Source organism: Brassica napus, chromosome A10, assembly GCF_020379485.1.
Source record: "Brassica napus cultivar Da-Ae chromosome A10, Da-Ae, whole genome shotgun sequence".
Taxonomy (NCBI): Eukaryota; Viridiplantae; Streptophyta; class Magnoliopsida; order Brassicales; family Brassicaceae; genus Brassica; species Brassica napus.
This window is the reverse complement of record NC_063443.1, coordinates 10,413,750-10,438,523: the sequence shown is the minus strand read 5'-3', so window position 1 is coordinate 10,438,523 and position 24,774 is coordinate 10,413,750. Positions and strand designations below refer to the sequence as shown.

The window sequence follows — 24,774 nt, the reverse complement described above, 5'->3', positions numbered from 1 at the left end:
CGAACTCGAAGCCTTGTGTTTTGTTTTAATTTTATTTATCGTTGTTACCACTTTACATCGTTCATTTTCTAAAGAAGAATTCAATGAATGATCGATCATTTATATAGACGGATCTTTATAGAATTTACCTAATACTTAACAAAATTGTTTCAATACGCAATCTACATAAGTGCGAACTGTCCAATATACAAATACTAGGATAAGACGCGCCTTGGGCAAACATGCGTCTTATTTGAGCTTTTATTCATTGAGATAGAAAAACTACGTTGCAGTTGTTGAAGAACCAGAGGATTGGCATGTCCCAACTGATGATGCCAGCCAAACCAACTCATCAACAGCTTGTTGTCTTGTAGAGTAGAATGCTTTGAAATCCTGATTCTCCAACACGTAAAGACCCTCATGCCTTGGACCCTTTGTCAGAACCTTCATTGTTTTGAGATCCAGAATGTAGACTTTTTTGTGCATCAAATAACACACCACAAAGATAATCCTCACATAACTTAGAGAAAGATAACAAGAGCTTCTTGATAGAAGGACAAACCACTATATCATTAAGAGGAATAATACTTGTGCTGACTGAGAGATTCGTGAAAACAACGTGCGTAATGGGTAAAAAATTACCATCTGCTACCATGATAGACTCCAAGCAGTGGTATGGAACAGACTGTTGCAGATTGTCCTTGTTGGAAGTAATATGACTTGTAGCACCAGAGTCAAGATACCACTCATTTCATGTTGCATCTGCTGTCTGTAAAGCTGCCAATGCTTTGGGAACATCGTTGCTTTGATAGTTGTTGTCAAAACGATTCCAACACTTCAACGCTGAATGACCACTCTGCCACAAATCTAACATGTAGGGCGAGCGTTGTTGCCAGCAGTAGCTGTAGTTTGCTGATGAAACCCACAACCACGAGAAGAGCAACCTCCTCTTCCTCTGTTTGAGCCAAAACGATTGTTGTAAGACCCTCTTCCTCTGTTGTTGTGCTGAGCTGTTTGATGAGCTTCGTGTGAGTTTGCAGCAGCAGTTTGAAAACGCCATGTTTTGAGCAAAAGAAGCAGCTTCATACGCTTGAAGACGTCACGTGCATTGTATCCTTGTATCTCATACAAGACATCGGTCAAAAATGGTGTTACGAGACATCGAGCTCTGTATAACCGGGGAGATAGGGTCATAATCACGACCAAGACCATTCAGAAAGACACAGATATTCATAGACTTGTCAATGGGTTTGCCAATGGAGCTCAACTGGTCACAGATGGAAGAGTAGTCACGAGTATAGACGGAGAAGGTTTTACCCTGTTTTGTGAAAAGGTGTAGCTTTCGTTTGAGCTTAAACTCTCTCTCCCCCAATAGAGCTTCGATTGTACGTGTTGGCTAGAGACATCCATACCTCAGAAGAGGTGTTTAGAGCACACACACCACCAAGCGCTTCTTCAGACAATGTGCCAAATATCCAAGATTTCACCAACTGGTCCGTACAGAACCACGCTTCATGCGCTGGATTTGGAACCACTTGAACAACCTCACCAACACGACGTTCAACAACTAAAGGACGAGCTGGCTATCTTCCATTGATGAAATCAAGGAGCTTCTGGCTGCTAAGGAGTGACTCCACAAAAGATATTTGGAATCATTGTGCTTCAAGGTAACAGAACTTGCAACATGAACACTAGAAGGAAAAGGATAAGTTTCTGGAAAATCGGCCATAGTAACACATGTTATGGTTTATGGCTCTGATACCTTAATAAGAACACGAAAACAGAGCAGAATCTGCTGAATAATACCTTTCTTATTGTGACTATTTTGGATGCCTATTACAAGAGATGCTTATGACTATATATAAAGAGACCTTTACACAATACAAACTTGACAGCTGTCTAGTCTTTAGGTTAAATAGCATCAAATCTGTTATACAGCTGTAAAGGAATCTTCCTTGTTGCTTCTCTTTGTAGAACTTGTACTGGAGAGTGAGGACAAAACCGATGAAGACAGAACATAGACATTGGGGTTGATGACATCCTTGTTGCTCGTGGGCTTCATCTTGTTGATTTTATTGACTGAGCCCACACTCCCTTCTCAGTATTACTTTTAATAGTGAGACTTACATGAATTTGGCCAATTCCTATCTCCATTCTTCTATGAGTCCCGATCCGGACTTGAAGGGTTTTTCCAGTACAAAAACATGCATCAACTACATTTTATTTTTGAAATTCATATCTCAATGATTAAAAACTGGTTTATACATACATTGTCGTTAACTCTCAGCTAGCAAATGATGACCTGGAATAGACGTGGATTAGCAATTGTTTTTTAAATTAGACTAATTAACAAAACAAAACGAGGTGTTTTGAAAAATTTATAATAAAAAAATCACCAAAATCGACCTCGAGGCTCTCAGCCTAAGTGTTGTGCATGAAGAAGGAGAAAAAAATGTCAAGAGTGTTGGGTGATCCGGAAATATGGTGGGAAGTACAAAATATTCAAAAATCTGGTGAAAATTCCATCTTCAGTCAAGCTATTGAATTGAAACTGAAGGTCGAAAGTAGTTCTATCATCTGAGAAAGAAGTAAGTTTATTACAAAAAGGTCTAATGGAAGGGAAATTGTATGTTAGGTTGCTTACAGGTAGAATTGTAGGTAATATAGCTTTTGGGTGTTTCGATCTTAATGTAGATAGTATAAATTTAGTATGCACACTTTGTATTTGATTGATTTCCTCATGAGATGTTAGGAGTGATTGGTTGAGCTATATAGCAAATGCTTCATCTTTAATTTCTATCTACAACTATAAAAATTATCAATCATATTTTATTTAGTTTTAAAAACTAAAACAAAAAACAATGATTGTAGAAGACATATTTTCTAAAGCAAAAAATATTGTTTTAGCAATATTTTTTGTTTTAATTTTTTTCTCATTTAATTTTTTTCTCGTTTAATTCTTACAGCTTCATTGGATATAACTACATTAAAAAAAATCTAGTTAATTTTAGCTATAAAATTTTTATAGTTACAGGCCAACCAATCATCTATCTTTTTTGGTTTCGGGGATTCCTTAAGGCAGTGGAATTGGAACTACCAGCGGGAAGCATAAAATATGTGCTAGACACATCGTTAGTAATCCCAAAAAGATCATTCGAAGAAGCCTCAAATAAAAAAAAAATTGTTTTGGGCAATTTCAGACATTTTCAGTAAGGCAGACTACAAAGCCGCTTTAATGAAACTAAAGGCCTATGGCGGATATAATTTCTCTTCAAGATGGGGAAAGACCAAGCCAGAGTCAGCCAACACAAACATCTCCTGTTATTGATTGAGTTCCATGTATATGGTCTTCTTCTTTTAGTGTTGTGATGGCTTTTTATTCTTGGTTATGCCATAGTTTTTTTATTTGATCTTTTGCTTTCTTATACAAAGATGTTCTCAGTGTATTTTTGCGGTTTTATGGATGAATGATGATCGAGCTAGTAATTAAGTTCCAAGTATATGGTCTTCTTCTCTTATTGTTGTGATGGTTTCTTAGTCTTGGTAGTGTGATTGGCTTCTTATTGATCTTTTGCTTCTTTATACATGATATTCACGGTTATATGCTTCTCTTAGCGTTTTGGCTTTTATGAATGGATGAATGGTAATGCTGCGGGTGTTGCAATTTATAATATTTTTTAGTTGCAACACACAGTTGGATTTCTTTGTTTTTTGTTTATGTAGTTTGTTCTTTCGGCCTATGTAATTTAATACTATTTGATACATTGGTGAATGACAATATGAAATAGCTGTTTATTGATAGGATTTTAAGTAAACGGCATCGACTTTTTTTTTTTACAAAAAGTTGACAAAGCTGCTGATAAGAAGAACATTATTGAAGATAGGAAGACTAGGACCACCTGGTTTAACTAGAGCAGGACTTCATTTTTGACCTGGACACTTGAGACCTCCTTTTTCTTGGCAGCTGTTTGCGAACAGTCCAGGCGGGTATTTACCATAGAGGTTGATGTAGCTGAACATAGTGGTTGCACAATCATTGCGAAAGTCGTTCAGCTGATCAGCGTATGGACAAGCAAATTCCTTGAATGCAGAGCAACATTTCTTGGGTGGGTATTTTGGACCCTTGCATTGGCTTGTTATGATTGTGTAGTTCATAAACTCAAAGTTCACTGGACATGCTGTTCCATACAGAAAAAGAAAGATAAACTATGTCACTTAGAGACAGTTGCATCCACATGAAACAAATAGGCAAAGAATCGCTAATGTTTAGTGCCATAAATGATTGAAATCATCTGTAGAGGTTTGAAGATCATTATAAGGACAAGTTATACACAGAAACAAAAGTATATAACTTAATAAACAGAAGAGTATCATAACTCTAAGAATCAATGTTCAAGATTGTAATTCAAAGATTTGGTCAATGAATCGTTACTAGCTAGCTATAATCCGTCTTTCTATTTTAACAGTTTGGGGATATGTATCAATGGAACACTCTTACTAATATTCGTATACTAAGAGAATATAAATCAGTTTTATATATGTCGCTTTCACGTTAACTCTTACGATGGTTGATTACACTGATACCCTTAATAAAATAAAAATATTACATTTAAAATATTATTATTATTTTTTACTTAGTTTACTTTTTAAAATTTTCTAAAAAACATATACATATAATAAAAACGGAAATTTTTTATAAAGTTAAAAAAACGAATTGAAAAAAGAAAATATGTGTATATAAAATATGATTTCATAAAAAAAGGAAAGTTCGCAAATTTTTCTTAGATGATTACATAAAATAATTAAGTAACATAAACTGATATATATTTAATAGACTAAAAATAGTTTACAATTAATATTATTTAAATGTTTTATTTATTTTTATATATTTAGTTGACTATAATATCTTTCAATTACATATATATGCATGACACTTGAGAATATTATCGTTATATTAATTTACGTAATTTGGAACCAAACACTTTAGTTAATTTTTTTATTTCATTCTAAACACAATATATCTTAAATTATCCATAATCTTCATAAAATATATATATTTACATATCTAAAAAACAATCACCTAAATGAAAATAAGAAATTAATAATTTTTTTAATATATAGAATAAAAAATATTACAGTTGAATTCAGAGATGCAATCTAATTTACCCAGATGATAACTAAATCGACAGTAAAAACAACAAAATAGTTTAGATTTAATTAACATATATAAGATCATATGTATAATTAAAGTAATATAATATTTTAATATAAATGATGCATACAAATTATAAATTAATTTAAAATTAAAAGTAAATAACAATCAATTATTATAGTATATTTACTCTAGAAATATTTATATCCGTGCATGAGCACTGGATAATCACCTAGTATATATTAATTAAAGAAACAGAACAGTAAGTTCAAGAAACAGAGATTTAAAAAGAAGTTGCCTTTCTTCTTCTGTAGCAGGTTTCTTTCATTAACCAAAGTTTCAGATTTGATTAATACACTATCTGCAATATAAGAAAATCGTTGATGTCTACAGATCTTTTAGGGAAGGAAAAAAAATCAAGAAAGTTGTTACCTGAGATGAAACTCGAAAATACTGAGAGTAGTAGAAACAAGAAGAGAGAACTAGAGAGGAAGTTAATATTCATGATTCTGTGGTTGCAGAAGTCCCAAGGGACCGGATATATAAAGGACGACCTTGACTTTGAAATATCAGCCATGCAAGTAAACACAAATAAAATAATAATTGTGCAGCTTCCTGCCATCTACCAAAGACTATTCTCTTTTAATAAATATGAAAGATGCCAATATTATTCCAACTTTATTTGCTTGACTAAAGAATGTTCAAAACATGAGTTCTCTTTGCTCAAAAAAAAAAACATGAGTTCTCTCTTTCTTTGTCTAATGACACTTTCAGATACAAACTTAAAACGCTCGTATTCATTCCCGCACACGGAAATTAAAATGATACAAGCACTAAAAATAATTATTCACAAAGTTCTGTGTATATAATATTTTTGACCCCACCATTTCTGTAAAATAAACAGTAATAATATATCTGTGTAACTACGTTATGACCCCAAAGCTTCAGAAGCAGCATCGGTTTATTTGCTGCAAAACATACACAAGCAGTCTCAACTACAAATATACTGTTAAAATTAGCAAGGAGAAGAACAAGGACTGAGTGGGGCTTACTTCTTCTTGGTAACGGGATTCAATCTCTTCTGTGATCTGAAGCTGTTTTGTTAACGTTATATGTAATACCTGAAACACGTACGAAGTAAGGTTCTATATATATATAATTTTATATGATAAAAAGAGAAGAAAACAGTAAGGCTTGGTAATAATAAAAGGTCAAGATCAAGAAGTGTACGTACTGATTTGGTTTTGTCGAGATCGAGTTCAAGAGACTTGATCCTCTCGAGAGACTCCGTTAATAGCTTCTCGTTTGCTTCTGGAATTTTTAGAGGGATTCTACTAGTCTCTGTGAAGTCTTTCTCCAGCTTCTTAAGACGTTCCAAACACTGAAGAATCATCTCGTTGTTTATAGATGAACCATGGAGGACAGGGACATAGTTCTGTCTTTGCCAGTATCCATGCAATAAGAAAGCAAAGAGAGCAAACAGCTTCATCAGTGGAAAGGCTACTAGTATTTTCACCAAGTGAACGATGTTCTCGCCTTTGATTTTCTCTCTAAGAGCACTATACCGTGAAACCTGACCACCTGAAAATGTGATAATGATAACATTTGAGGAAAACAGAACACTAACGTAAACTCCGTAACAAGGATTGAAAGAAAAACACACCTTCTCTTCTTGATGTCGTTGCAGAAGAAGAGCTTTCAGTGTCCGTGTTTAGTGACTGGGGTTGAGACAGTTCCCCTTGAGCCGGTTCTATAGATTCTACAGTGGTAATGATTTTATCACCATCTGATGTACTGGCCTTATCAGAGTGTGGAGGAACAAAACAAGTGTGCATTGGAGATCTTGACCCAGTGGAATGGTAATATTCTTCAGAATCTGGCTCTTCTTTTAAAGTTTCCTGCCAAGAACTAAAAGTTATAACATTGTAGAAATAAAAGCTATTAAATCAATGGAGCATGGAGCTCACATTAGGTGGGATCATGCGAGTGGCAGAATCATTATCTCTTATATGAAGAGGAGTTTTTGTAGTTTGTTGTACGTGATTTACTTCCATGTGATGTACCAGCTGCAAAGAAAAGACACTGATACTATTATAGCTCAACTCTCATGGATTCTTATAAGCAAAAGAAAAACAAGAAACATGCCTCAATTATTTCAGGATCATTCCATGGTCCTTTGTTAGACCTTAAACACCCTCCTTCGTTAGCGCATTTGCATAAGCCTCCTAAAAATTCTGGAAGTTGACTGTACGGATAGAAAAAAGTGGTATATGATAATGTTAGCATGCAGTAGCATACAGAAACTAGAATGAGGTTATCTGTATAACCTGGAATCAATTGCTTCATGTAATTTTGACAAGGACTTTGGTTCCAAAACCTGAGTAATACAAGTAATAAGAAGAGGCTGATAAACAAAAAAATAGGAGAATATACAATGCTTAAAACCAGAGAGATAATATGCTATTACTTGTATTTTTGCAATAGTCATGGGATCAAGTAACTTCTGAGCGGCAGGCCATAGTAAAGTCCTGAATCCAATCCCTGCATTGACAATGAACATTCGGTGCAAAGTCTGCAAGAGTCAGACAACCACGATTACACACAAAACTTTCATAGCCAACCGAGAGATAGATATCCATGTTCCACTCGGCTCATTGGATCCATATCCTTCAAAAAGAGTTGGGTACCTCAGGGTAATAATTGCAATCTACTTTGGCAATAGATGCCAGGAGATTCGCAGCTGTAGGACTAAAGTTCTTCATACCCTGAAGAGGTTATCACAAGAGATAAATGTTATACATCAATTTAAAACAAAATAAAAAAACTGTATCAATATATAGGAGTTGACCATACCAGGCCTTCAACATCAAGTATTGTAGTCGTCGTAGTGACTCGTCGCTTGGCTGCAATGGAACATGCAGGAAGCTTCTCCTGAAGAGCTCTCTCGAATTCTTGAACATGGTACTTTAAGTACCGTTCAATAGTTGTAACGTCCATAAGCTTACCGGGATGAGCTTTTCCTAGCCTCTCGATATAGATTGGTCTACCATCTTTATCAACTCCATGATACCCCTGTGGATAGTGCCTCACCACTTTGTCCAACTCTTTGAAGTTAAACTCCTGTTTTTGAGCAATAAACTTTATATTAACTTGGTTACTAGTACTCGTTACTGTAACATCTAAGGACCATATATATAATTTTCTTACATGTATAATGCGATCTGCTCCAAACTCCTTCCTCCATTTGAGCATTTGTTCCCATGCAGTGACAGTTTTCTCGATGCTGAACTCCATTGTTTTCAGAAACCTAGTGGGAAACAAAACATGTTAAAGAGACAAGAACAAAAGCATACTCAAATATCTTCTTAGTTTTACCTCAACAACATATGATAATCATCATGCCTTGAAGGCAACAGATCTTTATTGAGAAGCTCTTGACGAAGTGTAAGTACAATCTTTTCCTCATTCTCGTCCCTAACATCTTCAATGAAAGGCACTGAGTAATCTATTTTCCGTTTCCCTTTTCTCTTTAAAGGGTGTGTAAGTTTACTAGAACAACTAATCGCTTTCTTTCTCAAGTTCCCGATTCTAGAACGACGTGGCTCGTCCTCTGTGCACTCAGAATCTGATAACTTATCTCTTGTTTGTTCCCGGCCTTCACATAAATAAATTCCTCATTATCACAATATATATTAAATCGATAGCCTAAGAAAGAAGGTAAGGTTTTTTTTTTTTTTGGTACTCAAAACCATTTTGACTAACCTGACATCTTCAGAATCAGTCAAGATCTTTAGAAATTCAGCAAAACTTGAAAATTCTGCCACCGAACCGCACACGTTAGTCAAACGCAGGAAACGGAAAAGGAAAAAAAAGAAAAAGCAATGCAGAGGAAGGTTGTGTAACAAACGAGGAAGGAATGGTGGTGATAAAACGCTACAAAAACCCTAAAAGGAAGAGATCCTTGTAGAGAGATTCCAAAAGAGACAAGTTTTGATAGAGAGATTACTATAAATAGGACCAAAAAAGTTGTAACAGAGAATATTCGATATCTATAAACGGAATAAAAATAGACAAAAGACAACGGTGGTTACGCACCTCTTTTTCGATACAGAGAGAGATTTGTAGAGGAAAGAGTTTCCTATCAATTCCACAATTTCTCAGAGAGGATTTCGTGAACTTCTATCTGTCTCTGTGGGGGTTCCTCTCTTCTTTTTAAAAGTAAAATAGATGTAATTTTGGGACTCTGTTTCTTCTTTCTTCATTAAATCGTCTCACCATGACATGGCCGACATGTCTCATTCGCATTTTAACTCCCTTCCACACCTTCTTTTTCTTATACAACAAATAAAATATTAAATTTAAATTAAACCAAACGAGACACCTGGAAGCAGATCACATTCACATACATACTCTTACTAGTACTCTTTCAAAGATAGATTTAAGGGCTTATTTGCTAAATAGCCAAAACAAAAAGGGAAATTAGATTTTGAGAGAGAGAGTAGAGAGAGATAGGAAGAGAAAGTAGGAGAGAGGAGGTGTTTTTAGTTAGGTAGTGAATTTTTTTTTTTTTTGTGGTTACTGGGTGCAATATCCCTAGATTTAAAGTACAACAAACCAAACCTACTTAGATTTTATTCAGTTTTTGTTCGGTTTACCAACCTAACACGGTCAACCCAAAAAACAAAAATACTTTCTTGGGAAAATTGTTTTTTTAGAGCAAAAAAATGGTAATTATGTCCCTTTATACTAATCTATACTACTTTATGTCCCGTTAGACTAATTTTTTTCAAAATGGTAGTAATGCCCTTAAAATTGTAATTTTTTATTCATTTTTCGTTTTTATTTGTTTTTTTGTTCCTTTTTCGTTTTTTTATTTTTTTAAAAAAAAAATCGATTTTTTTTTCAAAATATAAAAGTGAATATTCCCAAATATTTTGTTTCCATATTTTTAGGAACTGATTTCTTATCCGTAGAATACAACTAATATGTAGAAATCGGTTTCTACAGTTTTTTAGAATTATAGTAATGTTTAGATTTTGATTTCTACATGTTTTAGATTTATAGTAAATCTGTAGAAGTCGGTTTCTACGTGTTTTAGATTTATATTAATGTGTAGATTTTGATTTCTAAAGATTTTAGAACGATAGGTTAAGCGCGGAATGTGTATTCTAAATATTTTTAGAATACTCCTATTTACGTAGATCACATATTCTAAACATTGTAGATTCAATGAAAAAAGTGGATTTCGTTTTCTACTTCGTAGAATGTCATTTCTACTTTATTTAGAACACAATATGAAATTTATAATTTTAACTTTTTTATAACTGAAAAAAATATCACTAAGTTCATATAGGTATTTTATCAAAAGTTACTATTTTTCCAAATTTTTTTTGTTTGTAAAACTGTTTACTAAATTTATTTTCAAAAATATTAAAAGGTGTTATAGGAAAATATGACATAAAATATAGATTAGTCTAAAGGGACATAGTTACCATTTTTTTGCTCTAAAAAAACAGTTTTCCCTACTTTCTTTATGACACTCTTGTTTCTTTTTTGGGTTAAAAGTATTTACTATTGTTATTGTTGCAGAACTCACCGAACCTACACTCATTTTAATGGTGGCTTAACAGTTACCACCGAACTCGATTCTTCATCAGTTTGTGTACATCATTTATCTATATCAGATACATTGATACCCCATGTATCTAGTAACTCAAATTTTATTTCTTCTTTATTTCAGTAATTGAGTACATGTATCTTTGTCAGATACACGTTTGAAAGAAAAGAAAAATAATTGGCTGAACTATTTAATACTTCAATGCCCCTACATCAGTATTTGACTTTTTTTAAAGAGAAAACCGTACATATTACCCAATATCGTGGAACAAGTCTTATGCAGTTGTTCTACTGTCATGACTATTCTAGTTGGACAAACAATAAGATCCAATAGGAATCACACACCGTCTAAACCCTATTAAGGTCATCAAAACGTGTAGGTCCAAATATGATTTCACTGTTAGTCTAATAAGTAACTACCGATGTTTGAATATATTATTATTTGAAAACTTTGTGGGTTCTTCATTCACCACTAGCAAGCAAGAGACTGACTCATCTTGATCGTTATAATAGCCAATTACTGGATTAAAAGAAAGATATCAAATGTTTCAATAAGGCTTAAATAGCGCTCATGTACACACCCAACACATGGCTTAGAAAGATAATAAAACTAATTAAATCAAGCAACCAAGCAAAAGCTAAATTAATGTTTTTTTTCCTTCTTATTTCTCCAATTCTTAGACAAATGCTTTACTGGTGCGGATCATTATTGCCAACCATCATATCATCCCATTGCATACTTCTGGGTCCAGGATCGGGCAGTGTTCTCGTACTTGGTACGGTCTGTCTTGTAGATGTTAGCTATCTCTGGAACCAGAGGATCATCAGGGTTTGGATCCGTCAGCAATGAGCTTATCGACAGAAGAACCTGTGGAAAAATGCAACACCAACCTCTTTTAAGCACTTTAACTTAATATGCAAATTAAAGAATAACATACATTTTATTAGATCAAAGTATCTTCACACAGTTCAATAATGTAAACATATAAAACTGAAACTCCATAAGGGAACTCATAATAAAAGAATTACTGAACTAATACCATATAAGTATCAAGTCAAAACTAATACTAACGCTGGAGAGAATGGATAAAGACATGACCGTAACAGAGAGACACACGAACGCAAGAGCGTGTGGTGTGGAAAGAGAAACAGACCGATGATTACCTTGGATATGGTAAGAGCAGGGCTCCACTGCTCCTTCAGAATGTCAAGACAGATGCTGCCATTACTGTTGACATTCGGGTGATAGACCTTGGTGCGGAAAGAAACCTGCATCATATCGATGGTGATCGTTACAGAGAAAAAGCGTAACTAATTGAACACTCGCTCTAAGCTTAAAAGAAACATACTACAAAAACTTGAGTGAGAACCTTTGGTGGCTTGAAGGGGTAATCTGGAGGGAAGTGAATGGAAACAAGAAATACACCACCGGTGAATGGGCTATCAGTTGGACCCATGATAGTTGCTTGCCAGTGGTACATATCATCACCCACAGGACCTAAACCAACATATCACCAAAAGAGAAATCAGGTACATGGTGTGTCTTAGAAAGTAGAAAAGATCCAAACTTTGATAGTTAATATACTGACCGGCACTGCAAGAGAGAGGAGGGTCCTTTTGCAGGTCCCTAAGCTCGCTGTTAATTCTTCTAGAAGCCATAAGCTTGAATAGTCAGCTACCTACAAACAATCACAATCAAAGCCTGATCAATAAAATAAATCTCCATACTATATTACAAGTATAGAAGTAGCACAAGCATTACAGAGGCAAAGCATCGAACGATTCAGAAACTGCGCATCAGTGAAACGTTACGGTACGAGAATATTCTAGAAATACGATAACAGAACCCACACACACACACACACGCGGAGTGGATCTACGCAAAAGATTCCGAGAGCAAAACAGAGAGACAACCACGAAGATCGGGAACGAATGAAGCCTAGGAAGAAACGATGATCTAAATCGAATCGATGATTTTTTTCAGAACTAAATTTGACCAAACATACTTACTTAGTAAGGGTTTTAGATTTGATCTTGGGGAAACTGAAGAGGCTTGGTTGGTTCGTAGATGAAGTTTAGCCAGCGGATGCGCCTTTATATAGATTCTTCATTCCTGTGCTGAAGCTTTGCCACGTAGCAGCTAGCTTAGATTCCGAAATGGGCCCATATTAGAATACGTAAACGTATAAGTTAAAACCTAATAGAGAACCAAATGGGTACATGCATTTTTAAAATAAAAATTATGTACTTACAAATATTAATTATATTTAATTTCTGAACAACCAAATAACTTAACATATTATTTATAGACCGAATTATCCAAACACCAAATTACTCAAATATTGTTTATTCAAAATATTAAAAGTATTTAAATTATTTTTATCCGAAAAACTCGAATTACCTGATATTTAAACTGAAAACGCTAAATTATCTGGTTTGGACCCAATTTGTCTATAAATTGGACCCAGTTTATAAATCTGTAATTACACACAGAACCATAATCCAATCGAAACTGAATTGGACCCAATTTTTTACATATTAGTTTGTTCCTAACTTTGCTACTGAAACAAATCAAAAGCCAAAATAATCCAACTGAAACCAAACTAAACTTTGTAAATACATAAACGGTTCCTAAATTCTAAAACCAAAACCAAAATACTCAATCCAAAACTGAATGATCAGGACTAATAGTACATCTACATTTAACTGGTGTAAAGAAAGCATTATAATTTTAAAATTGTGTAACTCCTTTTAGCGGATAAATATTTGGTTTATAGACGAATTTCAATATAAACGGTGTTTTTATATCCAATCCGAACCGGCAGCCGAACCAATAAACTCGGTGACTGTATATAATCAAGATTGGTTTGTGTTCTTCATGTAGTATTATATTTGAGGTTATACCAACTGATATGTTTCTACAAATTCAGATTTAATAAAAATCTATTAATTCAAAATATGGTAAACCTCAAAAACCTGCCATTAACATGTGAACCGGCACCGATTGACCCCAGAAAAATCCAGAAAAATCTTATAATATTTTTTTAATTGATTAAACTTCTACTATACTTTATAATAGTACATAAAATGAATAAACTATTTAATTTGTCATATTAAGTAAATTAATTGTATTAATGTTTGCATTTCAATTTATAGGTATTTAAACCATTAATTTTTTTTGACATACAGTATTTAAAATATTAATGAGCTAGATAGTGTAATTATCTATGACATTCAAAGCTGTATCCTTTTCGCATTGTATCGTGTTAAATTTTCTTTCTTTTTTTTCTTTAACATGTTTTGTATAGGTAATCTGGGAAAAGAAAAAGAAGTAACTAGTATTAAAAAATAATAATAAAAGAAATCAACGTTGTTGTATGATTTTTCCACGTTGATTAATAATTTCTTTTTTTTTTGGTAAAAATATTAAAATATTATTACCAAGTGTTAAGTTTTTGACAGAAGTACAATGGCAACAAGAAGCAGAAAAGAAAAATAAAATCTAAACAACAATCCGATCTAGTCCAAACGGGGACCAACACAACAAATCGAGCCGCTAGAATTGGGCTCAGCCAATTCGCACTTACCACTTGCCGCAAAAAGCAGAACTGCGGTTATAACGAGAGACGGAACCCGATAATTTTGGCATTCCCGATGATCCGCTCTTTAAGATTTGGTTCGACTAAAAACAGCTCGCCGAAGACATCAAAAGCATCCACCAACACGAACATAACCAAACCAGAGGCCAAGCACACCCACATTAACAGACCGAGCATTATTCAGACGAACAGCCACGAAGCAGCTGCACGACAAAGTGATTAATAATAACTAATTACTTAAGAGTAGTGATCGGTTAAAAAGTGAATTTTATGTAAGGATTCCACAATTATATCTATACTATACTAAAAGATGAATATGGAGTGTTTCTAGCCTGTCCACGTAGGATAATATATTAGATCAATCAAAACATTTGGTTAATACACGTAGGATTTTTGCTTGAAGTGAATTATGAAATGGGCTGATAGAATAACTTTTAATTTCGTTTGCTTATCCATGAACACGAGAAAGAAAAACGCATAAGTAGCTCAAAATATTTATGTTCACATACAATGTATCTTCCATATATTCATTTTGCTATTTTCAAATTTATTTTATTTTAATATATCTTTACAATATATTAGACACACAGTTACATGTAATGATGATGTCTTACGAAAGAATATCAGAATAAACATTAAAACCTCTTCACGTAGTAGGCATTTCTCAAGTAATTTGTCTCAGATTTCTCCCTTGCCCTCTCATTAACATCAAACCTCATATATTTTTTTACATTGCTGATTGTTAGAGTGGAATTTAGCATTCCCCGCAAGGCCCATCGAACAACAGGATTCGGCCCTTTAACATCAGCCACCAAGCGGAGCAGTTAGCGCAACCGACGGTCGATCGGTTTAAAAACATGAACCCATATAAGACCAGCTTGGCCAACGGATTGATCGGCTAAATGACCGATCGATCGGCTTGGTCTCATGACCGATCGATCAGCTTGGTCTCACGACCGATCGACTGACTGGGTCGACTTCGGCTCGACGAACTTTCGTTCAGCTCAAAAGCCCATTTCAACATGAAATTGGGCCAGGCTTCTAGGGCGAACTGGCTTTAGGGCAAACGAAAGGAAGACGGACCGAGGCTATAAAATGAAGACATGAAAGAAAGAGAAGGGGATCCGAAAACGCACACGAAGACACTAACGGCAAGATCTAGGGTTTACGACCGATCGCTCTACTTAGTGTTTCCGTCGGAGTCTCTCAATAAAACTCCGACCTTTTCCTCTTTTCACTAAGCTCTTTGTAACCTCGTTCGTTTATCTCATACTTTGAATAAAACGTCTTTGTAAGACCCACAAAACCGAGTTTAGTTTCATTTCATTTGACCTAACCAAACTCGTATTCAACACTGATGCAGAGAATAAAGACAAGGAATAAGCTTACACGTATTTTTTTTCAAATAAGCATATGAAAAGTAAGTCTGTTTCCAGAGGTCTGAAATCAAGTACTCGCCTAACTCGAACCATCATAAAGTTTCCTTTTATGTCTACAAAGTATTCCATATGGGTACGATCTTCTACACTCGACAAGCGAACATACCTTTGTGTGTATTACTTTTAACTTTTTAAAAAATGCTTGGTCGCTAGGTTTAGTATTAATTTGAAGGTTTTTTAGATTTCTTAATGCATACCCAATGTTATTTTTAAAGTTATATTGCCGGCATGCGTTCTTATGATTTTTTTGTTTCTCTAAATAAAACCACAAACCCTTCAGATCAATATGTATGATTTCTTTTTCACTCTCTTTTCATATATTCAAAATTCTTTGCCTCTAAAATTTTGTCAAGATATTGAACTTACATGAAAGATGCGTTGTAAATATAGCTTTTGGCCAAAGGAAATCATCAAAAAAAACATTAATAAAAGGATAACAAGATCACTACCTACTTCCCAAGTTCAAAAACTTTGTAATTTTTTTAGGGCAAATTTATCAAATGATATTGCATAGGGCGGACAAATTTATCAAACTTTGTAAGTTCTTTGTATAAACTAAAAAGAAAAATACATCACCACATTATCCGCCCGTAGGGCGGACACGGACCTAGTTGATATAATAAAGGTGGATTATGATATTTAGTTTTATGTAAAAGGTTGGGTTAAATGAAAGGGTGCAACAATCTTGCATAAGTAGATTTTTTAAAAATCCTCCCATTTTAATAGTATAGACTAGATTTTGACCCAAGGTTTATTTTTTTTTCAATTGACAATTATTTAGTAAATGTCATATTTTCATATTTTGTGTTTTATTTTATAAAAGACTTAAACTTTTTATCTTTATTTATCGTATTTCATTTTAAATGACTATTTATATTTAAAAAATTAAAATTTATTTATTTAATGAATTAAGTTGGTATAACTGATAAATTAATTTTATTATGTGGTTAATATTTTAATAAAAAAATTATATACTTTTAATAAAGATTTATACTATTCAATAAAAAAATTCAATTTTTTTATGAATGCTTAAATCATATTAAGAAAAGAAAAAAAATAATAATTAAGAATAGTTGAAAAAAATTATTTGAATTTGGACTCAATAGTCCAAAGTAAAAAAAAATTGAGAATTGGATATGATTTCTTAATCGGTCCAAATGGCCCAAGAGAAATCTGATGTGGACTGGATCCAAAAAAAAAAAGACTCAATATAAATGTGTTATTAATATTACTTGATTGTACTGACTAAGAGGTAAAAAAGACAATATGATCTTCCTTTACATTTTGAAATCAGAGTTTACTGGTAACATATAAAATGTCGATTTCAATAATAAACATGTGAAAAATACTCGAGAACAGAACATTATACCGAAACAAACTTTACTCTAACGCTTACGTATCCCAAAAACATATTATCATTACCAGACACATGCCATCATGATCTTATGTTTTTTCTTTTGGTAAAATTTTCAAGTAAAATAAAACAAAACAAAACAAACACAAGGTCTAGGGGAGGAGAGTCAGAGACACATCATGCCGTGGTGTTTCTTTGAAATTGTGTCATCTGAATCTCTCTCCAGGACAATGATAAATAGATAAAACAAAAACATGCATAACCATATATACATACAACAACAAGACTATAACAGGGAGAAGGGAAGAGAAGAGTACTGTGTAGTCACGAGAGGTATGACCTTCCTGCATCGAATTGGATCGGTTTCAATGTTCCTTGAGATGTGATAGATCACAACAACTGCGATCTGAGGAATTTGATTTCTACACATCTTCTCTTGTTTTGGCTCTCTTCATTCCAAGGCCATTGAAAGGAGAAACAGAACCGGACATTGGAGATCCTTCATCGCGAAGAGTTCCATTGAGTAATGCTAGCTCTCGCAGCTGCTGTTTCTTGTAGACATCATGCGTTTCCTCCTTAAACACAAAACAAGTGTGAAAAAAAACGGTACTTCATATCATTAGCCGGTTTTGAAACGAAAGGGGAAAGAGCTTATAACAAACCATAGGAGTAAGAAGATCATCGAGTATCTCCCGAGCTTGCATGAGACGTGCATCAATGATCTCAATTGGTAACTCTGCTTCGACTAAGATATGAAGTGGCTCATTTAAGTGCTCAAATCCTGGTTTTCCTCTCATCATTTCCTCCTACACGAAGAAACATATTTACTCACTGAATTATTAAACACCGTAATATATATAGACTACAAATGAATGAAGATGTGAAGGAAAATAATATATACCTTAACTGGATCTTTTATGCTGCCTCTTCCTCTTATAAGAACACGACAATCAGTGCTTGCTTCAACTCGCTTCAAGGAGTTTCCTCTAGGACCGAGGAGGCGACCAACGAAATTGTACTGTTATAACAAAAAAATATGGAGTTATATGTTCCGACCAAATAGTATGTATTTATATATAAATGAGTGCTCATACATTTGGATAGTCGTCGACTGGAATATCGACTCTGAGGGTTCGCTTGGCGATCAGACCGGACGGACTACCAGGTGAATTAAGCCAGTTTGGTCCCGGAGAAGATGGAACAGATCTCTAGATATCATCAACCACAAAGCATAAACACAAGTTAATATATCGATAGAGTTGCATAATCAAATAGCAAAAAATAATATCAGAAACTTGCTCTCTTGAGCACTGTGACCTGTAGCTGCTATAATCCTAATATTTTTTGCATAGAGTGGTTACACTTATGAGCTAGCTTATGAGAACATAAGCAATAACAGCATCATTTAACTCCTGCTCCACAGGATAAAAGGTGGAGTATCTAATTAGTGTTGATATAATAAGACAGGGTCCTCCTGTACATCATTACAGGTATTTAGTGTCTGTCATGATAAACTACGACTGAAAGTAATTAAATGTTATGTCAGTATCGCTTAAGGTCAATAAATAAAATTAGAAGAAAAGAGTTATGTTAATGGGGGTGGTTAGTAGTCATACTTCTGATGGAAACTGTGAGGCTCCCCATCCGCCAAGGTCAGCTCTTGCATTCTGAAATATCCTTCCATTACCTAGAGGGTTAAGCCCACTCTGAGTCAAAACTGTGGCATTCTCCAACAGTGTGGTTACACGCATAATCTCTGTTCCAAAAAAATGTCAATTTCCAAGAGCAGGACGCACCAGTTAGAATTAGTCAATAAATCAGTCAGCAGTACACCAACAGTTAAATGAGTCAGCAAAATATAAAATTCTAAGTCAAATAATATTATGTTCTAACTTGTAACCTGTAGTCTCTGTGTGATTAGTAAGATATGTACAGTTGGGAGTTATTCAATCAATTTGTTATATAATTTCCAACAGCTATGCGATAAAAGCAGTAGAAGTTAAGTGTTAATCAACTGTATGAGAGCTTCATCGTTATGAACTAATAAATGACATGTTCAGTTTGCTGAAACCTACATGTAATAAGCAAGAGAAACAGCAATGCTCACCCTGGTTAAGTAGCCGACGTGCATGTGGAATAACCGGAAAGAATGGAGTGAGCTTATGACGCTCTTCAAGTAGCTCTGAAAGATACCTGCCAAAAATATACAAATCAGTAGAAAGCCTCAACAACACAGCAATGATCACCATGATCAAGAAACCAATAATTATTATTATTTTTTTAATATGTGCATCTAGATTCATATATACACACTTTTAAGTACAGTGGATGCAGATCAGTGAAGAACAGAAATCAACAATAAGAGAAGGAATAACCAATGATCTCTATCTAAATCTGACATGACACTTAGAACTGATGCTCAAACACACACAACAAGAAAAGGTAAAATGAACTGAGACAAATCAGAAGTAGATTAGCTTTAAAGAGGAAACATAACTTTAGTTCCCAAAAATTGAAACTCAATCAAAAGCATCAGGGACAGAAACATGGATCCTAAAAACACAGCAAACCAGATCAAGAAATTTTTCAGATTTGAAAAAAAAAAAAAAAAAAAACTATTGAGATGCAAGGAAAAAAAAAACAAAGGTCGAACAATACGTCAACAGATTCATCAGCCAAAGTAAGATTCACAAAGTAGAAACAAAACAGAAGAAGATGAGAGCTGAGATTCATTTACTTTTCTTGTTCAACGAACAGAGAAGACTGTGACCGTAGACCACCGGAGTAGCTAGGGGTCTGAGGAGCAGAAGGAGGAACCGAGAGAGAAGACGAATACGTCATAAACCTCCCTCCGCCTCCACCACCACCTCCTCCACCAAGCGACGTCATTATCATCATCATCTCAAAGGCAACAACGTTCACAATGAATCAGAGAAGAGCCGTGGGAGATCATAAAATGAAGCGGCGGAGTTAGAAGAAGAGATGTCGTCTCTCTTAACGTCGGTGCTCATTTTATAGAGACAGTCTTGGTACTGTGGACATGATTACTTGCTTAGCTGTTTTTTTTTAACCCTTTTCATTTTATATTACTCAAGTTTTACCGCTCTTGTTTGGTTTCTTTCAGAAGCCTCTTCATCATCTAGAAGGGCCCTCGCATACATTTTACCAACATCCGGAACAGTTTACTAACAATCCGGAACGGTTTACAAAAAACTCCGGTACGGTTTAGAAAAACTAAAAATCCCGGTACATTACGAAACGCTGCGTTTAGGAAAGCGAAGCTCTCTGTAGAATACAACATTCAGTGAGCCGCGAAGGAAGGTTGAGTGGAAGGAAGAAGCAGCTGGGAATAAAAAATGGAGGAGACTATTCCTTTCAAGAATCTTCATAGCAGAGAGTATCAAGGTCACAAGAAGAAGGTCTTCTTCAATTTTTTTGTTAAATCTTCATCTATTTTTTTTTTTGTAATTAAAAAAAAAACTTACGAACCCTAGCTTTTTTTTTTTTTTTTGGATTGAAAGGTACATTCGGTGGCTTGGAACTCTAATGGGACAAAGCTTGCCTCTGGTTCTGTTGACCAAACCGCTCGTGTTTGGACCATCGAACCACACGGTCATGTAATTTCTTTGCCTTTGGTCTCCAAAGTTGTGTCTTTATGATTTTTACATATGGAAAAAGTAATGATTTTTATTAATGGGTGTGTGGTGGGTGGATACAGAGTAAGGTTAAGGACCTTGAGCTAAAGGGACATACTGACAGTGTGGATCAGCTATGTTGGGACCCAAAACATTCAGATCTTGTTGCAACTGCCTCTGGTGATAAGAGCGTTCGTCTCTGGGATGCTCGCAGTAAGTTCATACACTCTCTCAATGTACTAGCTTTTGTCTCTGGAAAAGAATGTTAATAGGCTGGAGCTTGGTTTAGAGATCTGTGTAGTTTCTAATAGATGAGCTTTGTGACATTCACAAAATGTTTATCTTGGCTTGTACCCTTGAGTTAGATATAAGTTCCTAACAGTTATGAACTGTTTATTTAGCCAGATTCGATAATTGGATCGTTGATGATATGTCTTCTTCGAGTTGTACAGGTGGAAAATGCACGCAGCAGGCAGAGCTTAGTGGGGAGAATATAAACATCACCTACAGACCTGACGGGACACATATAGCTGTTGGTAATAGGGTATTGTCTCCAGCCTCATGTCTTTACACTGTCATTGTTCCTTGCTAGACTGTTTTATGCATTGCTTGATGGATCCTTTTATGCATTGCTTGATGGATCCTTTTTATCTGTGGTTGTTGTTTCTCTTACTGGCCAATGTAGGATGATGAGCTTACCATTCTTGATGTTCGCAAGTTTAATAAATCCCTATACAAGCGCAAATTCTCATATGAGGTAACGAAATATCTCAAAGTCTTTCTTTTTAGTCTTTTCTCCTTCTAACTCATGCGGTTAAATTCCACCTAACTTTTTTCTTCATGTAACAATCATCTTGGTTGTAGAAGATAGTACATGCTTTAGAAGATGTACCATATATGGTGCTGTATGGAATGTTTCCTTAGCTTTCATCGTCTTGTAACAGGTAAATGAGATTGCTTGGAACATGTCAGGAGATCTGTTCTTCTTGACTACTGGTCTTGGTGAGGATTTAAATATACTCATTCCCTAGCCTAATTTTATCTGTTCTTTGAACTTGAGAAAATGATCTTATTGGAATGTTACTTTCCCATGTTCTTTCTATTCAGGCACTGTTGAAGTTCTTTCATATCCACTTGAGAAAATGCAAAATGATCTTAAACCAGTTGACACTCTCACTGCCCACACAGCCGGGTGCTACTGCATTGCCATTGATCCTAAAGGAAGGTAATATATATGTTATGCATTCATTGTCTTTACCCACTGAGACACAACTGATTATATAATCCCCTCCCCCCCCTTTATCTTGACAGATACTTTGCTGTTGGGAGTGCTGATTCTTTAGTCAGCCTTTGGGATATGTCAGACATGCTTTGTTTGAGAACATTTACAAAACTTGAGTGAGTCTCAGCATTTGGGAGTGCAGATCCTTGGATATTTCAGATTAAAAGATTTAATGTTTCATGTTAGTAAATTTTGGCTCTTTCTCGCAGCTCGCCCGTCAGGACAATAAGCTTCAACCATTCAGGAGAATACATTGCTTCAGCTAGTGAGGATCTATTTATAGATATTGTAAGTTACTTGTCAGACTCTAGTTTCTATGTAATTTCTTCAATGTGAGATTAGTGCCTTATATCTTGATCGTTAAAAACAGGCAAACGTCCAAACTGGGCGGACGGTGCATCAAATTCCATGTCGAGCTGCCATGAACAGCGTGGAGTGGAATCCCAAATACAACTTACTTGCATATGCAGGTGATGACAAGAGTGCCAAGTATTATGGTGATGAAGGTAGGTACCTTCTGTGTCAGCAGCAACATAAACTCATTTAAAATTGGCTGTAGAAAATGAACTGACAAGAAACTATTTGTATCTTTGTGCAGGTGTTTTCCGAATATTTGGTTTTGATAGCTCGTAGGGAACACAGTACACCGCATCTGGAAACAGATCTATAAGCAACTCTGCTCGGGCACTTGGTGAATTGGAAACAGTTTGTGTACTACTACTACTACTAAACATGTGTTAACAGTAACAATATTTTCACATGGGATGATTGCAGTTGTAGTTTTATATGAATCTGTCATTTTATTTGCTGCAAAAATGGGATACTATTACTATACACAAGCTGTGCTCTTTATTATAGAAAAAGAAATAAAAGAATGAAACTTTATAGAATTCTGATTCAAAGTTACATATCTATCTAGCGTCAGACATATGATCTCTACTATGTGTGAGAGAGCGTATGGCTGCTCAAAAGTTACAGGTTGTTCTTGGACCCCTGTGATTTGACAGCAACTCTCCCAAGCTAAGTAAGATCGGACCAAAAGGCTTCATTCATCCCCACAATGGAGGCTGAAGAAAGAATGTACTAGAATCCTGAGAAATAACAACACAGTTATCACTGAGAGTCCAGATATTTGACTGAAGTACAAAAGCAGACGATTTGCTTAGCTTACCGGAACAAAAAAAAGAAAAAAGAATAGGAAGGTTTTGTCTGATTCAAAATCCGCAGAGGATGAACTTGGAGACGGGGAAGAACAACCCTGCAAAGCAAAGAAGAAGAATGGTGATCAAATACTGAGAGAACCAAGTAACAGGCTTCCACTTGATCTCAACGCTCGAGCTCTTCATCCTCTTCCCACTCATCGGTTCCTTGGACAGATCAAAGCTCGACCCTTTCATCCTCAGCTCCAACACACACCGCGTCAGCGTCCTGTTATCGTTCCTCTCCCTGTGAACTCCTCTGGAAACTTTCCAGAACAAGAACAGCTTGGCCTGGACCAGAAACACCAGAACCAGCGAGGTGGCTAGCGACAATGCAGAAGGTATCCACCACTTCTTGCAGACAGCATTGGTCGCGTCATCATCGTCACCAGAGCAGGAAGAAGAGTAGAGGATGGTGAAGAAGAAGCCGTGGAATATGAGGAAGAAACAGCAGAGCTGAAAGATCTCTCTTTTGATTGACTCGAGCCTTGATTCTTTGCGGAGGACACGGCGGCAGAAGAGATCTTCTTCTCTTTGCCATAGCTTCAGAAGCAAGAGATGGCCTGGAGACTCTGAGATCTCAGACAACGGATGCTGTTGGATCACTTTGAGTATTCCCGGTGTTGGGACCGTAACCAACTGTTGTTGTTGTTGTTGCTTCTCTTTGTGCTCTTCGTCTACAGGAATCTCGACTATGTGAGAATCTTTAGTTCCAGCCATACCAAACAAAAGATTGATACTTTATAAGGAAACAAAGATCCAGAAATGGAAAGCAACGAGAGTTTATGAAAAACAAATTGGAATGAAGAAGAAACAGAGATCGAAAATGGAATCTAAAGAGTAAGAAGAGATGATTTGTTTTTGTGTGTTGATAAGGTTGCCTATTTTGTGAAGCTCAGGTATTTAAATTGTTGTTCCTTAACGGCTATATGTACAACGGTCTGATCCTCTACGTTTTGCGGTTACTGTTCCGATACTTTTTCCCACTCTAACGGCTATATTTTCTTTCCCAGCGTTACTGACCAATACGTCGTGTTGACAAAAAAAAAATACCAAACGTGGGCCTTTAGTGGGCCAAATGTTTTGCAATGTGCTTTTTAATTTAAATCGACCCAGACTCAGTTATCAGTGGAATTGAGTCTTTGCCTGATGATTGGTTGCCTATTTACAGTCAAAACTAAAAACGGGCTATGCAAACATTTCATAATCAGGTTTGGAACAATTGGTTCCCCAATTTCACAAATAGTGTTATTTTCACACTTTTTTCTTGTTACCTAAAGAATAGTATTTAAGCATTTTAATGCAGTTTATATTTATTTAAGTTTAATATTAATTATAACATGCATTGATCTTATAAATAATTTTAGTTATCTCAAATACTATTTATTAAATAAATATAGTTAATAAGAATATAAATACATTTTAAAGACATGAAATTTTTTAAATAACATTCTTGAAATAGATGGAGTATTGTTCAAGCATCATCAGATGATTCATATATACATTTTTGGATGATTTG

The 24,774-nt window shown here is 35.1% G+C and overlaps 6 protein-coding genes across 8 annotated transcripts; 1 reads left to right on the top strand and 5 right to left on the bottom strand.

The window, feature by feature from the left end:
• Positions 1-3,751: 3,751 nt before the first annotated feature.
• LOC111210621 (GPI-anchored protein LLG1-like) lies at positions 3,752-5,762 on the bottom strand. Its single transcript, XM_022711143.2, has 3 exons — positions 5,564-5,762; positions 5,430-5,492; positions 3,752-4,157 (listed from the first exon to the last, which is right to left on the bottom strand). The coding sequence occupies exons 1-3, from the start codon at positions 5,751-5,753 to the stop codon at positions 3,901-3,903; spliced, it is 510 nt and encodes a 169-aa protein (XP_022566864.2). The 5' UTR covers positions 5,754-5,762; the 3' UTR covers positions 3,752-3,900.
• A 65-nt stretch (positions 5,763-5,827) lies between these two features.
• LOC106397394 (phosphatidylinositol/phosphatidylcholine transfer protein SFH14-like) lies at positions 5,828-9,424 on the bottom strand. 2 transcript variants are annotated; one of them, XM_013837978.3, is made up of 14 exons: positions 9,227-9,424; positions 8,894-8,948; positions 8,507-8,786; positions 8,339-8,438; positions 7,985-8,251; positions 7,819-7,896; positions 7,599-7,703; positions 7,459-7,508; positions 7,277-7,376; positions 7,099-7,197; positions 6,795-7,029; positions 6,366-6,712; positions 6,184-6,252; positions 5,828-6,099 (listed from the first exon to the last, which is right to left on the bottom strand). In XM_013837978.3, exons 2-14 carry the CDS (start codon positions 8,898-8,900, stop codon positions 6,076-6,078), a joined length of 1,761 nt encoding a protein of 586 aa, XP_013693432.2. In that variant the 5' UTR covers positions 8,901-8,948; positions 9,227-9,424; the 3' UTR covers positions 5,828-6,075. The 2 variants fall into 2 exon arrangements, with proteins under 2 accessions (XP_013693432.2, XP_048598835.1); XM_048742878.1 differs by lacking the exon at positions 8,894-8,948 and having other exon boundaries at positions 9,227-9,421.
• A 1,824-nt stretch (positions 9,425-11,248) lies between these two features.
• LOC106397202 (ubiquitin-conjugating enzyme E2 30-like) lies at positions 11,249-12,886 on the bottom strand. 2 transcript variants are annotated; one of them, XM_048742876.1, is made up of 5 exons: positions 12,758-12,886; positions 12,337-12,426; positions 12,118-12,245; positions 11,912-12,016; positions 11,249-11,615 (listed from the first exon to the last, which is right to left on the bottom strand). In XM_048742876.1, the coding sequence occupies exons 2-5, from the start codon at positions 12,404-12,406 to the stop codon at positions 11,472-11,474; spliced, it is 447 nt and encodes a 148-aa protein (XP_048598833.1). In that variant the 5' UTR covers positions 12,407-12,426; positions 12,758-12,886; the 3' UTR covers positions 11,249-11,471. The 2 variants fall into 2 exon arrangements, with proteins under 2 accessions (XP_048598833.1, XP_048598834.1); XM_048742877.1 differs by having other exon boundaries at positions 12,510-12,812.
• Positions 12,887-17,182: 4,296 nt separating this feature from the next.
• LOC106402306 (KH domain-containing protein At5g56140-like) lies at positions 17,183-20,188 on the bottom strand. The gene is made up of 7 exons (XM_048742875.1): positions 19,877-20,188; positions 19,247-19,332; positions 18,756-18,895; positions 18,234-18,347; positions 18,041-18,157; positions 17,802-17,945; positions 17,183-17,714 (listed from the first exon to the last, which is right to left on the bottom strand). The coding sequence occupies exons 1-7, from the start codon at positions 20,038-20,040 to the stop codon at positions 17,562-17,564; spliced, it is 918 nt and encodes a 305-aa protein (XP_048598832.1). The 5' UTR covers positions 20,041-20,188; the 3' UTR covers positions 17,183-17,561.
• Positions 20,189-20,391: 203 nt separating this feature from the next.
• LOC106397248 (THO complex subunit 3) lies at positions 20,392-23,151 on the top strand. Its single transcript, XM_013837834.3, has 11 exons — positions 20,392-20,558; positions 20,661-20,756; positions 20,858-20,987; positions 21,227-21,318; positions 21,460-21,531; positions 21,719-21,776; positions 21,882-21,999; positions 22,086-22,172; positions 22,266-22,344; positions 22,427-22,562; positions 22,655-23,151. The coding sequence occupies exons 1-11, from the start codon at positions 20,496-20,498 to the stop codon at positions 22,687-22,689; spliced, it is 966 nt and encodes a 321-aa protein (XP_013693288.2). The 5' UTR covers positions 20,392-20,495; the 3' UTR covers positions 22,690-23,151.
• LOC106397249 lies at positions 22,889-24,149 on the bottom strand. Its single transcript, XM_013837835.3, has 2 exons — positions 23,228-24,149; positions 22,889-23,147 (listed from the first exon to the last, which is right to left on the bottom strand). Exon 1 carries the CDS (start codon positions 23,973-23,975, stop codon positions 23,271-23,273), a length of 705 nt encoding a protein of 234 aa, XP_013693289.2. The 5' UTR covers positions 23,976-24,149; the 3' UTR covers positions 22,889-23,147; positions 23,228-23,270.
• Positions 24,150-24,774: the final 625 nt, after the last annotated feature.